Genomic DNA, 13185 nt, shown 5'->3' with positions numbered 1-13185 from the left:
TTCGTGTACTTTGAAAAAGAAAGCTTAAACCTTTGCTTTAATCAAGCAATCTTTCAAATATCAAACTGTCAAATAACTTAAAATACACACACAAACAAGCCACTCACCAAGAACACTATCTATCTATCTATATCTATATCTATATAACACTAATATGCAGAGGTATAGATAAAAGTGGATAAAGCTGAGCGAGTCATACATTTCCTGTTCTATTGTCAATTGTTATTAGGAAAGATGAACTTCAACTGACAAAGATTTGCGACTTGTTCCCAATCACAGCGTTCAGAGGAGCTCATCTAAACTTATTGTTGTCAGTGTGTGATCTTGCCAGCATTGTCCTCTTTGGGTTGGCTGTTTACAGCCTTATAGACGAGACATTGGGACAAAACAGCCTTTGGAAAAAAATGTCAGATAATGTTGGACTTACACAACAATAAGGTGTGAAATTAGCAACAAAAGTTAAACTCAAAACACAATGTATTGGAGATGCATATACTGTATATTGCAAAATATTCCTCAACAGCCACTTCAGTATTGTTTGTGTGGCACACTGAACTCTGGAGAAACAGGTCAATGACAATAGGTGCCTATATATAGCTTCTTTTTACTGTTAACATGACTGTAGGAGAGAACAAAAAACAGGTTATAGGTGAAACTGAGTGGCAGTGAGCATCAGTCAAGAGACAAAAACAAGCGGAGACACTAATGCAGCTTCAGGGAATGGGAAATAGCATGAAGGGGTTCAGTCCACTCAGCAACAGCATTCAAAACAATGGCTGTTCCAAAATTATTGTGCGGTCATGTCAAGTGTCATTTCTAGGACTTCGTCGATGAAGAGCAAACATATAATCTGTGTGGAGCGGTTTTCTGGTTTACCAGCCCGTTTCTCTGTCTGCTGTATCATTCGGCTCTTTCCAGAATGGCCAATCATCTGTAGTTTACTGGCAGAGCTGAGTTATAAAGGGGTGGCAACTGGAGGAGCCTTCCAGAATAAGGGATCTTTTCATAAACTGAGGCCATTCAGTTAAATATAGCATTATAGAAACTGACAGCAGACTTTATACGTTAAATGGTAAACAATGTGGCCGCGGGATGGGCAAAATATCATTATAGTTTTATCAGGATATGTATTAGTTAGGTGCGTTATAAGGCCTTTAAACACAATAAGGCAATGCAGCTTTCATAGCATCTAGGAAGTGCTTGCTAGTGGCTGGTAAACCAGAGAATATTCAGTTATCCTGAAAAAAACAGCCCACTGAATAAAACAGTACATCTCTAAACTAGTGCATAAACGATAAACCCAACTGCCGAGCCAAAGTCCCGAAACAGTAGAAAAGACTGTGAAAAAACACATTTAAAGTAAATGTGCAGGAACTCAGAGATCGACCATCCTCCCCCAACGATTATCATTCTCCCCAGGCTCAATAAAGCCTGCATCAAGTTGGCTAGCAGCCCTCTGCCAGGGGCTTTGGCCAATACTGAGGATTAAAACCCTGCAAGTCTATAAATACACCTAGCAGACCAACGTCAGCACCCAGCCAGCTATTGCACTCACCTCTCGCTGCTGGATGGCTGGCATGTGTTTTTCCCTCTTTTCTCACTCTCTCTTGCTTTACTTTCTCCCTCAGTTTCTCAGACCCTCACTGTTCTCTCTTTGTGCTCCCATTCTTCCCTCCAACACACTCTCTCAGTTTGTCTCCCACTCCTCTGCATCGCTCCACTCATCTCTCGCTCTATCCCTCTCTTACTCTCTCGCTTGGCAGGGCCTCTTAATTGGAAACAAGCTGTGAGCGGGGCTTTCAGTTTGAGGTTAAAATTGCATCTGACCTGCCTCCTGCTGTATCTTTTCTTCTCTCCTTTGGCTGTATTACAGGCTTGTACACAGTGGCCGAGTGCAGATGTCTGAAGGACAGAGTGCCATGAAGAGCGAAGCAAAAAGTTGACTCTACCCACTGACTGGAATCAGCAGGGAACGTGACAAGTAAACAAGCAAAATGGAGGCATCTTGGAGATAACTTGCAAAACACAATATGTGGAATATAACTCATGTGAACATTTCAAGTAGGACTCGCAAATACAAAAAGGTTGCATCATACCTGACACAGTCTTTTATAAGTCTAAGTGCATCTTTTCTTGCAAAACAATTCAATATTAGTCCATGACTCAATTGTTCCCACATATGTAAAGGTATACGGAAATAACCAAGTGTAAGGCAATACTAAAATAAACCTCCTTTGTTGTAAACCAAAGATACCTGACAGGTGCCAATTTATATCACCACTAAGAAAACCTCAATGAGTCACAGCAGGCATGAGTGACAAAAGATGAACGAAAGGAAGCTTGCTTACTTTCATTTTTATGTTACCCGAGCAATGAGACTGTGAAATCTCAAGACTGGAGAAAAGAGTGGACATGCACAAAAAGACACTCACTCTGCAACCAAAACAATCAGACCCTGCACCACGCGATGCCATACCAACATCCAACAAAATGCTTCCTTCAAACATGTTTCATATGTTCAGTAGAGTGCTTCAAAAGCCCCATGAACACTCCAAACCAACTTCTGAAGAATAAAGCCTCAACTATTACACAAAAATTACATGGCCATTACATGGTAATTATGGTGAGAGGCTGCATTCAGTCTGTCACAACTTCCTTGTTGTCAGTGGGAGAGGATAAGGGGGATTTGTTGCACAAAGGGCCACAGCCAGGCACAGAAACTATTACTTCCACCCAGTTAGACCACAGACTGTACTGTCTGACCCATAGGGCTGTAGAACAGGATAATGCAACTCATCCATATTTATATGCTCAACCTGCAGGGAGAACTCAGTACTACCCACAGACTGGCATTTGAGACAAAATCTGAGGAGTATTTTTTTTTGTATATCTCTGCTTCATGTAAGTGATATGACACTGTGTGGAATAACCATTAATGTAGTACACCTATAGCTGATCAAATGTTTCACACAGTTAATAATTGTCCAATGCCTGCCAACAGCTACTTGATCCAGGAGGATATTTCAAGGGCTCGGCTTCTTTAATACTTCCCAACTTTCAGCATGCTACAACCATCTTATTCCACCCAGTGTGCTGTGCTAGGAAAGTAAAAGTTGACCCAAAAACAAATATTGATCTCCTTGGCGACCGTCCCACCCACATCTTTGGCCGCTCTGACTCTCATCCCCTTAGAAAGACCTGCACAGCTGGGTGCCAAGCCGGGGATAAAGAGCAGGTCTGCGCATGATTACTGACTGAAAGTAATTCAGCTTTTGGGGGACTGATGAATCAGTCCTGTCAGGCATAATGTTAAACAGTTGGATTCCACCCCAAAAGGCAAAACCCCGCCCAACTTTACTCTAGACTCAATAAAAAACTTTATTGTGAGGATAGCTTTGTCATGGTCCACTATATTGGTGAATTCAGCCAAGAAATATATGAATAAATGAATCCAGATACAGCAAGAGAACCATGTCTTTAGTTTGTTTCCTTACATTAATCTCAACAATAGACAAAAGGGAATCTGAACCGTTAAACCACTATTAATAATTCATTCATCACTGCCATCAACATTGCACATAAACAATCCATGAAAATACTGAAATCAGTGCTTGTTCTTTGACAGGCAGCCTTCACGTCACAACTTCAAAACACAAAAGGTACGAAGCCAGTCTGGGGTAGTTAAAATGTAAAAGCAAGCCATTATTGTACGCACAGGTTGAAAAGATGCTGCAATAGATGAAGCCAAACAGCCTCGAGCAGTGTTCTGTAAAATCACTGTACACTGCAAGATATTTTTTGCCAGATCCAGTCCAAACAAACTTCTCATAAAAAATGCATAACTGGCTTAGAGATGCACTTTTCATTTTTGCCCTTCTTATGTACAGAAACCATAGGACATTTTTCTGTTAAGAAAGCTTTGGGACATTTAAGAGCCATTGTCACTGGCCTTAATTAAATTGTGATTAAAAGTAGAGCTGCAACTAATGATTATTTTCCTCATGGATCAATCTGTAGTTTATTTTCACAATTAATCTATTCATTTTTTAGACAATAAAATGTCAGAAAAATCAGACGAATTCTCATCACAATATCCCACAGCCCACATGATTATCTAAATAAATTGTTGACAATAAATTCCCTTCAATCATGCAGCTTTAGATCCAAACAAAACACAGGTGACACTACTTCAGGATGTGATGTGGTTAACTGGATCGTAACATGGGCAAGATCTCATCATGAAGTAAACAGACCTATATGTCCAAATGTTGCAGCATGATAAAAGACATGCAAACAGGTCACATGTGGGCTTAGAGGAAAAGGCAATTCCAGTTTTCCAATTTCAAACAGTAACATATGCTCCTTACTATTTAAGAGCAAGAACTTCTGATAACCCCATTAATTCAAGTGACATACAGGCTGTTAGGGCTCTATCATTACAAGGAGAAGGCAAGGTCAGGATCAGTAAAGTAATTTTATTTAATTTAACAGGAATGCTGCTGTGGACTGGGGATCAAGCCATAGCCTGTTGAATGGCAGTGATTTGGCTTACTGAGGATGTACTCACTGAGAATCACTGAACATACTGTAGCCATGCAATGAAACTAAGCTGGTGAGGGCTAGAGAGATACCCAAAGCCTGTTTCTCCCCCAATGCTACTTAATGACAGAAGGATTAATTTTTCCTTTGGGTTATGGCTCTGTTGCCACCCATCTCACTGTGTGAAATCTCTTCCTGGCAGAGCCTGGTAAAGCAGTGAGCTGGCAGAGGCAGAGCAGATAGCTCACGTCTTAAGAGTGATATGAGGATGTTATTCTGCGGAGCCGACGAATGAACCTCATAAGCTGATACCTACCTACAGAGGCAGACATAAACATGAGAATCCTCTGTGGATCAGTGCTAAGCAAACACATTAGACAACATGATATGAAAACACATCAGAACCCGTATGAGATCTGAGGACCCAAAGAAAACAACTCTCACTCATTTCCACAGTAAAGCATGCAGTCTGGCTTCACTGCAGAACGCTTAACATACTATGAAATTGTCTCTTTCTAAACTGAACAACTGACAACAACAAAGTAAAAAGTTGACATGGGGGTCAATCACAGCAGGTTCAAAACATTGCCGGGGTCACACAGGACACAGGTTGGGGCCAGGGCATTCCTGGCTCATGCAGTTGGGTTTGTCTGGGAAATGACTGAGCAAACAGGGGCCAGAGTGGCTTCCCCTTACTGGCACCAGCGCTTTGTCCCCGCTAATCCACTCCAAAGAGCCACAGTCAAACACCCAGCGCCACACAGTCACCAGAAACAACACAGCACAGTCTGGGGGTACACAAAATGAATCCCACTGGCCAAAGCTGGGAGACAGACGCCAGTTTGCTCATCAGATTTGGGCACAGCAAACAGTATGGCTTAACCGGAGGACTGGGTGATGATCACAGAGCCACTTTCTGAGGTACAATATTGCCTTCTGCAGGGATGGGGACTTGTTACAGTATTACTGAGCATTACATAACTTTTCAGCTAGTTGAAGTTGTAGCAAATGTATCCATTTACTTGCTCATAAAAAGGTGTTATCTGAGAACTGGTAACTTAGAGTGCATTCTTGTATTAGACAGACAATTCCTGTCAGAGGGGATCAGTACTCATAATACACTGACAGGCGGAAAGGTGGAAATGTCAAGAGCAAGAGAGGCAGATACATCTACCGCTGAATAGCAGGCTGTATAGACAGATGGGGATATCAATCGAATTACATTAATACAGTGGCTCGTGTTGTTGACATTAGAGCAAATCTACTTATCCGTGCCTCATGATGTGTGGTAAATAAATTCATGTGGTATGAGCACTATTTAAATGCAGCAAATCACTGTTGTCTATCGCTGTTTGGTAGATTAGATGTGCACAAAGAAAAGGAATTAAATCAGGGACTAAAACAGGTTACATCTAGACAGCCCAGAGACCATGTTGGATTTAGTAATACACCATACTGCCCCATTACTGTTAAGTGTAATGTCAACTTATGCACAGGACATCCAAGACTAAAGGCTCTTGTGTGAAGCTGAAAGGCATGAAACAAAAACAGGAAAAGAAAAAGTAAACAGCAGCATGGCAGCAATAACTGATCATAAAACTGAAAAATATTCAAAAGGGTAATAAATGAGTGTTATAGGAACAAGGGCCTTATCAAATCAAAGTCAATTTAATATACCACTAGATGAGTTGACTACAGTACATCATGGTTACAAAGCCCATCTTGAAATTCTGGTCCATGACCCTTAACAGGCCTATCACAGATATATCGTGTCGGCATATTTATTGCCCAAAATAAAATAAATTTAATGCAGAAAAGGGGCCATTATAATTATCCATTTTGTAGTGCATTGATGTAACTTCATACAATAAAACTTATTGTTAAACTGGAAAATATCCTTCCTCCATTGCACAGGATCTTGATAACCACATTTGAGGGATCCTTGTAATTTTTTATCAGCCAATATATCTATATCAAATGTTTACCCTGTAATATCAGTATCTGCCCCAAAAAATCAAATATCTGTTGCACACTAGTGCTGGAACAGGAAAAACTCATGTAAAACCACCATACCAACAAAATACTGACATGATAACAGACTAGACTGAGTGGGAGAGAACAAAATAACGACCTAAACAATCTGCATAGTACTTACTTGTCATACTCCGTGTTGTCTTTGTCACAGCGTGCATCCTTGTGCTTCTGCCAGTCCTTCCCGTGCTTACAGGTGGTGAGGAGGACCACATCGTCTGAGTTATGAACGTGATATAAAGCGTTCCTAGTGTCTGAACCTATTCCCGTTAGATACCTCTTCCCCTTAAACACAAGCATGTACTTCCTAAAAGGGGGAATGGTGTTATGTTTCAGGTAGCCCCTTTCCCCTCCTGTCCTAGGATGGTCTTTAGAGAAAAGAGGGATAGAAACGTCAAACTTGGGCCTAAAGTTCTCTGTGCTGATGCTGGCCTTAGCCAACATGGCGAGGCCGATGTCAAAGCCAAGGTCTTCTGTGTAGTCTGGCCAGGTGCCAGAGTATAAATTGAAGATGATGTGATTTCTGCCCCCATTCCACAGAGGAAGGCTCTGGATTTTTGCTTTAAGGTTGTGCACATACTGGGGTGAGAGCTGGTCCCGGTCTAGAGTGTCCAAACTCAGGACAAACAGACACGCCTGTCCTGGGTCAGGTGTGTAAAACCTGGATCCTTCGATAGAGGATAAGATGTTCTGATAACTCTCTGACATCTTCTCCCCTTTCTGCTGGGGGTAGACATAAACTTTAAATCCATTCCTCGCACACAGAGAGAAATCAAAGCAGGAATCCATTCTGCAGCGTTTTCCAGTGTAAACGCCTGAGTTAGCGTCCCTCTTCTGTCTAGGAGATATGTGTTCATTGTGATCATCGCTCTGGTCGTGCTCCCAGGAGCTGAAAGGCTGCAGGGACCCCGGGAAGCGACGCCACCGCGCCCCGGGATGATAACCGGTGAGGCTGTGGTCATCACGCCGGCTGGGTCCCCGTCTGGATAGCGGGACTTGTATCCCCCCAAAACAAAACAACAGAATGAGACACGCGCCGGCGGAGAACAGGGTTAAGTACCGTTTTTTGGCCTGCATGTGTCCTACGATCTGAGATAAGATCTCTGGCGATAAATCCAAGAAGCGCCCAAGTTTTGGTTTCACCACCTCCTGCGGGAACGCTCCGCCATCTTCCCCCGGGCTGCAAGGGTTGTGCGCTCACGTCTCCCACCTTCTGCTTCAGATGCCTTTCACAAGTCCGGGAACTAATCCAAAGCATGTGGGCGATTTATAATGTTCATCCACCTCGTCTCCTCGTCAATAGCTGTATCGACTAACTGACAGTAGTTTCTCCTATAAAACGGGGCGACCCGATCTACTCAAAATTGTGAGTCTAAGGTTTAAGTAGCACCCCACTTTCCTTTGTATAACATCACATTTCCTTTTCCCCAAACGCTTATTTTACCACAACATGTTGGCGTATAGCTAACTACATTAACGCGCTTACAAAGAACAACATTAAGCAACATGAGCACAAACTTGAGTCACGTTTAGGCAGCAGTTTTTGCCAGACTTGTTGCCTGGACAGTTAACTATTGTCCCCTCTGGAAATTAGCAACCAAGCGGGCACTGGAGCCCTAAACACCCAACATACCCAGTTTGAGACGTCGCCTCAGTTGTTTGACCTAACGCACCGAAAGATGTAAGTATCATTATAACTGTTTGCTAAATCTACACAGAGAATCACTCCGTCCGATGTGGGTAGCGAGCTAGCTAGCTAACGCACAGGCTAGTTTCTGAAAACATTCCCAGTTAGCTTGTTAGCTAAGCGGTTGCATCAAAGTAGCTTTTACCCTGGTTGGGAGTAAAGACAGCCAGGCAGTCCCTCTTCCCCCCCTATAAAACATATCTCTCCATTCGCACAGCTCAGCCTTCGCTCTGCCTCAAACACCAACAGGCTAATTTCTTCGTCAATTCCTCCAGCCGTGTGAAGTGCTCAATAGGTAGCTCACACATTCAAAAACAAGAGGTGCCGTGGAGACTGCAAGCCGAGCAGAGCAGCACGGCAGTCCCAGCGCTGATGATGATGTGACGTCCCTTCGACGGCGCACGGTGAGCTGCCATTGGCTCGCGTCACGCTCGAGGTGGGCGGGGCTTCCAGTGCACCCATTCACATCCACGGAGAAGAGCACCGAGGAGTGAAGGTGGAACAGAGTCTGCAGTGATTTACCACAGAGAAATGAGAGCTTGTGTTTGTGGTTTGCTTATTGAGCTATATCAGAGCATCTGAGAGAGGTCCTTATGAACGGAGGAATACACTTTTGTTTGTTCTCCCATCTTCTTTTGCATACTGTAGGTCATCTGCTAACGTCTAGATGGCCATGATAAATGTGCAACTGATGTTTATAGACCTTGACCAATGAAATAACTATTAACTAAAGTTTAGATAACTATGCAATGCATTTACCATTTGTTAATGATGGTTGCTCTGGAGCTTTTGATAATATCACACAACAGCCAACCTTCTTTTTTTTTTTTTGAAGCAATTCTCATGCATGCTGTTTTTTCCAGGGTCAGAAATAAACTCTGATATAAATAGCAATATTTAACATCCAAAGCGTTTTCACTTTAAATAAAATCCCTCACGGACTCTTATAAGCATGTGATTATGCTACTTTTGATGTGCTTTTGAACAACAGGAAATGCCCTAAAGACCCACTAAAAAGATATTTTTCCATATAAGGTGAGTTTATAGTCAAGAATTCAGGGTCTGTTGTGATAACTGGAACCAAAACAGCCATATCAATCCAAAATAATTGGAGTTAGGCTGACAAATGTGTTGTGCGTGATGATGCAGGATGCACAATTGTTTTACTGACTATCTTATCACGATACTGTATATTCCAGTGTGTTTTGTTTATTTTATGTTTGTTTGAGTTCAAAGACAGACGACTATTGGAAGTTATAGCACTAACCCAGCACTAATTACCCAAACAGAAGGCTGCTGGACCATGCATCCAAAACAGTTTGGCTTCGGGGCTTCAGGTCCATATGATTTTTCAGCAGAGTGATTGTAAATGCCTGTTGAAGATCAAAAAAGAAGGATGTCTGCAAGGTTAGGGTTCTGGAATTTAAGACCTTTTGATGCCATCCGCTTGGCAGTTTTGATTCCTCATCAGCATGCATTTGCCCTGCTGAAGTGCCCTTGAGCAAAACACTAAAACCCTGAGTCATGCCAGTGCTGCCCTGTAGCTGAACATGACCTCTGATCCTCCTGTTTGGAGGGTTACGCAACAAGATAAATTAATAATCATCCTAAATAGAAATGGAATATAACAGAAACAAACATTTTAAGAACAGAATATAGGTTGCCCTGAGAGGAACTGCACCAGTGAATGAGGACCAGCAGGACAATGGCACTGCAGTGCATTAGCCTGGTCTTTTCTGGCATGTAGTAAGCCATGATGTGTTTTCACAGCTGCCGTGGTCTGAAAGACTAGAAGTGATTTTGCAGAAGCGGGGAAAGAGCAAGGAGGAATGTGAAGCTGCGTTCCTCAGGAGCTGTGGACCAGCTATCTGCACTGCCTCCGTTCCCCATGGACCACTGATCAAAGACAGGGAGGATATGATGGCCACCTCCTCATTCTCTACCTCCTCCCTCTCTCTTTGTCTCTCCTCTTTCTGTCTCACCCACCCGTCTCTTGCTCTCTATCAGCCCCTCTGCTGCTCTCTGGCATTCCTTCCATCTCTTCTCTCTTTCATCCCTTTAACTAATTTACAGAGGGGGTTGCCGCCGGTGACTGATGTGAATAGGTGGATGTGCTCGAGCTTTTGCCACTACAGTGATCAGATGTGCATTGTTTATATGTCAGTGAATTTTAATGAAAGCTCTTTTAAGTGGCCTATCCATGTGGAATAGTGACACTGCTTTTACTTTACCGTCTGATTTTTAATTGCACTTCTGGTAACCTTATTTGTGTGCCTCACTTTAAAACGAACGTGATGACAGTGTAAGGACAAATTGACAAAAATAAATACGCACAATTGGATACCAGGAGAGAGAAAAAACAAAAAAGCTAGCTATTATCTGCAGCTTAATGAGAATGTGGAGATGCTGTCTCCCCGCTGTTGCATTGTGTTTGCTGAGCTGAGCACTGGCCAGATTTAGAGCAGCAGGGTGACTGAGCCAGAGCAGCACTCCCACTGTGTAATACATGCAACCATGCCAATATCTAATTTGGATGCACCCAGGTCAGCATAGTTTTCCCAGCCAGCCAGCGAGTCAGCCAGCCAAGCAGCTAAACAGCCAAATGGAGATTTATTATTTCCTTCTGAGTACATTTTGAGGTCATTAATCCAGTTTTTGTCAATAACAGTAATGCAATGCAGATTTGTTATTAAAAATTTCACTCATATTCACATGAAAATATGGGGTATGTGCAAGAGCTGCGCAGATGTATGCATGCACGCACGCACACACACAGTGATTTGGCGGTGTGTAAGTGTGTGCCTCTTTCATGTAGAGCACAGCCTTGGTTGCAGTAATTTAATGTCCCCTCTGACTTAGACTGACAGCCGAGCTGAGGAGCCTCATCCATCTGTGTTGACGCAGAAATGCACAAATCACATCTGAGCGTAACAGGGCGAACAGTGAAATGAAGGGTTCGTGTGACGAATGGAAGTGTCAGCATCTCAATACAGAGAGGACCAGTAGGATCACCCTCAACGATTTAAATGGAGGCCTACTTGATATACTGTATAGGCCTCTAAGAGGAACAAGCCGTGTGGTTGGATATTATCACAAGTCTGTCAAGAAGCCACAAAAAAAAGCCACAAGAAGCCACAAAAAAGTTTTATTAAGAAAATATTGATATCATTCACTTTCTCGTTGAAAGTTACATCAGAAGATCAATACCACCTTTATGTTTGTGCATTATGAATACAGCCAGCAGCTTAGTCGATTAGCTCAGTCCTGCACATAACCCCCCCCCCCTCAGAACCTCAGAGTGCTGGAAGACACAATATCGAACAGCGCACAGAGCCAGGCTAGCTGTCCGCCCCCTTTTCCAATTTTTCTGCTAAGCTAACCAGCCTCTGCCTGTGGCATTATAGACAGATAAGAGGGTGGTATTGAACTTATCTTATGACTCTGCAGAAGGGTATTTCCCACAACAAATGTTCATTTAAATATGCCTGGTGCTGTTTTCAAAGAGAGTCACAGAAAAGCTATGTACATATTTCTGCCGGCCATCAATGTCATGGGGCTTCAAATGAATGAATTTTGATATGGCAAGGTAAAGTTTATACAGTTTATAATTGAGATTAATGGATTTATTCATGGATCAGAGCATAAAAGCTTTATTAGTAGAATTAGCAATTCAGAAGAGGCTCCGAGGTCAGAACTGCACAGCTCCATATTCAGCTACACTGCATGTACATTGCAAGATTTAATTTATCACTCATTCTCTGAGATTAAAACTGATCCTCCCGCTCCAGCTGAAACCTCTAACTTACTGCTTAAGTAATACTTTGCCTCTTCAAAATAAACAAGTCTTACCCTAAATTAGGGCTCTGTGAGGATGTACTATAGGCACAGTGACGCTTTGAACTAAGTGCTAATGCCAGCATTGCATTTACTGTTAATGACAATACTTACACTACTGCTCAGAAGTTTGGGGTCACTCAAAAACTCCCTTATTTTTGAAAAAGAAAAGCACTTTTTTTTTCAATGTACTGAAATTCAATTGGTCAGAAATAAAATCTAGACAATAACAATATGGTAAATGAATGTTATAGCTGGAAATGGCCCATTTGAATGGAAATCCACGTGTACAGAGGAGAATTTTCGGCAACCATTACTTTTGTGGTCCAGTAGCACATTGAGATAGCAAAACAAGGTTTGGCTCATTGAAAGGCTAATTTATCATTATTATTATAGAATAAATACAAATTGTCCTTCCTTCAGTATAATATACTATAGTTTCAAAATAGCCAGAAAAAAGAACTTTCTTGTAGACCTTGTCCGTCTATGCTTGTTCTAAGGAATGAAAGCTATTTCATGCAAGAAACTGCCAAGAAAGTAAAGATGTAACACAACAGTGTGTACTACCCCCTTCAGAGGACAGCGTAAACTGGCTCTTACCAGAATAGGAAGAGAGGTGGGAGGCTTCGATGCACAATTGAGCAAGAGAACAAGTACACCAGAGTGTCTAGTCGGAGAAACAGACGCCTCACAGGTCTAAACTTACAGCTTCATTAAATGGTACCAGCCAAACATCAGCGTCAACGTCAACAGAGAAGAGGCAACTCCAGGATGCTGGCCGTCAAGGCAGCTTAACATCTGACAACAAGATAATGACCCACAACACAACTCCAAACTATGTAGGAACATTTTAGGGAGAAAGCAGTCAGGTGGTATTCTAACTATGAAGGAGTGACCAAAGTTCGAAGAACAAAATTATCATTTCAAGTAAAGAACCGTTCTTTCTAACCTTGTCAATGTGAGTGAATGAGTTTTAATGGAAAGCATGATATTTGGGTTACCCCAAACTATATGGTGATGTTCAGCAGATATGATGTTTGTTCATCATCTTGGTTGTTTAACATTAAGCAAAAATCCCTGAAAGTATGCTTATA

At 42.2% G+C, this 13185-nt stretch overlaps 1 protein-coding gene across 1 annotated transcript in view; it reads right to left on the bottom strand.

The window, feature by feature from the left end:
- The window catches only part of LOC115567615 (exostosin-1a-like), a 38704-nt gene extending 30081 nt beyond the window's left edge, over nucleotides 1-8623 (bottom strand). Inside the window, exon 1 of the mRNA XM_030394362.1 lies at nucleotides 6695-8623. Coding sequence (XP_030250222.1) covers nucleotides 6695-7647 — 953 coding nt within the window. The 5' untranslated portion in view covers nucleotides 7648-8623. The remainder of the gene's footprint in view (nucleotides 1-6694) is intronic.
- Between the last annotated feature and the right edge of the window lie 4562 nt (nucleotides 8624-13185).

Source organism: Sparus aurata, chromosome 17 (genome assembly GCF_900880675.1).
Source record: "Sparus aurata chromosome 17, fSpaAur1.1, whole genome shotgun sequence".
Lineage (NCBI taxonomy): Eukaryota > Metazoa > Chordata > Actinopteri > Spariformes > Sparidae > Sparus > Sparus aurata.
Note: the sequence above shows the minus strand (reverse complement) of the source record. Positions and strands in the feature narration are given on the sequence as shown.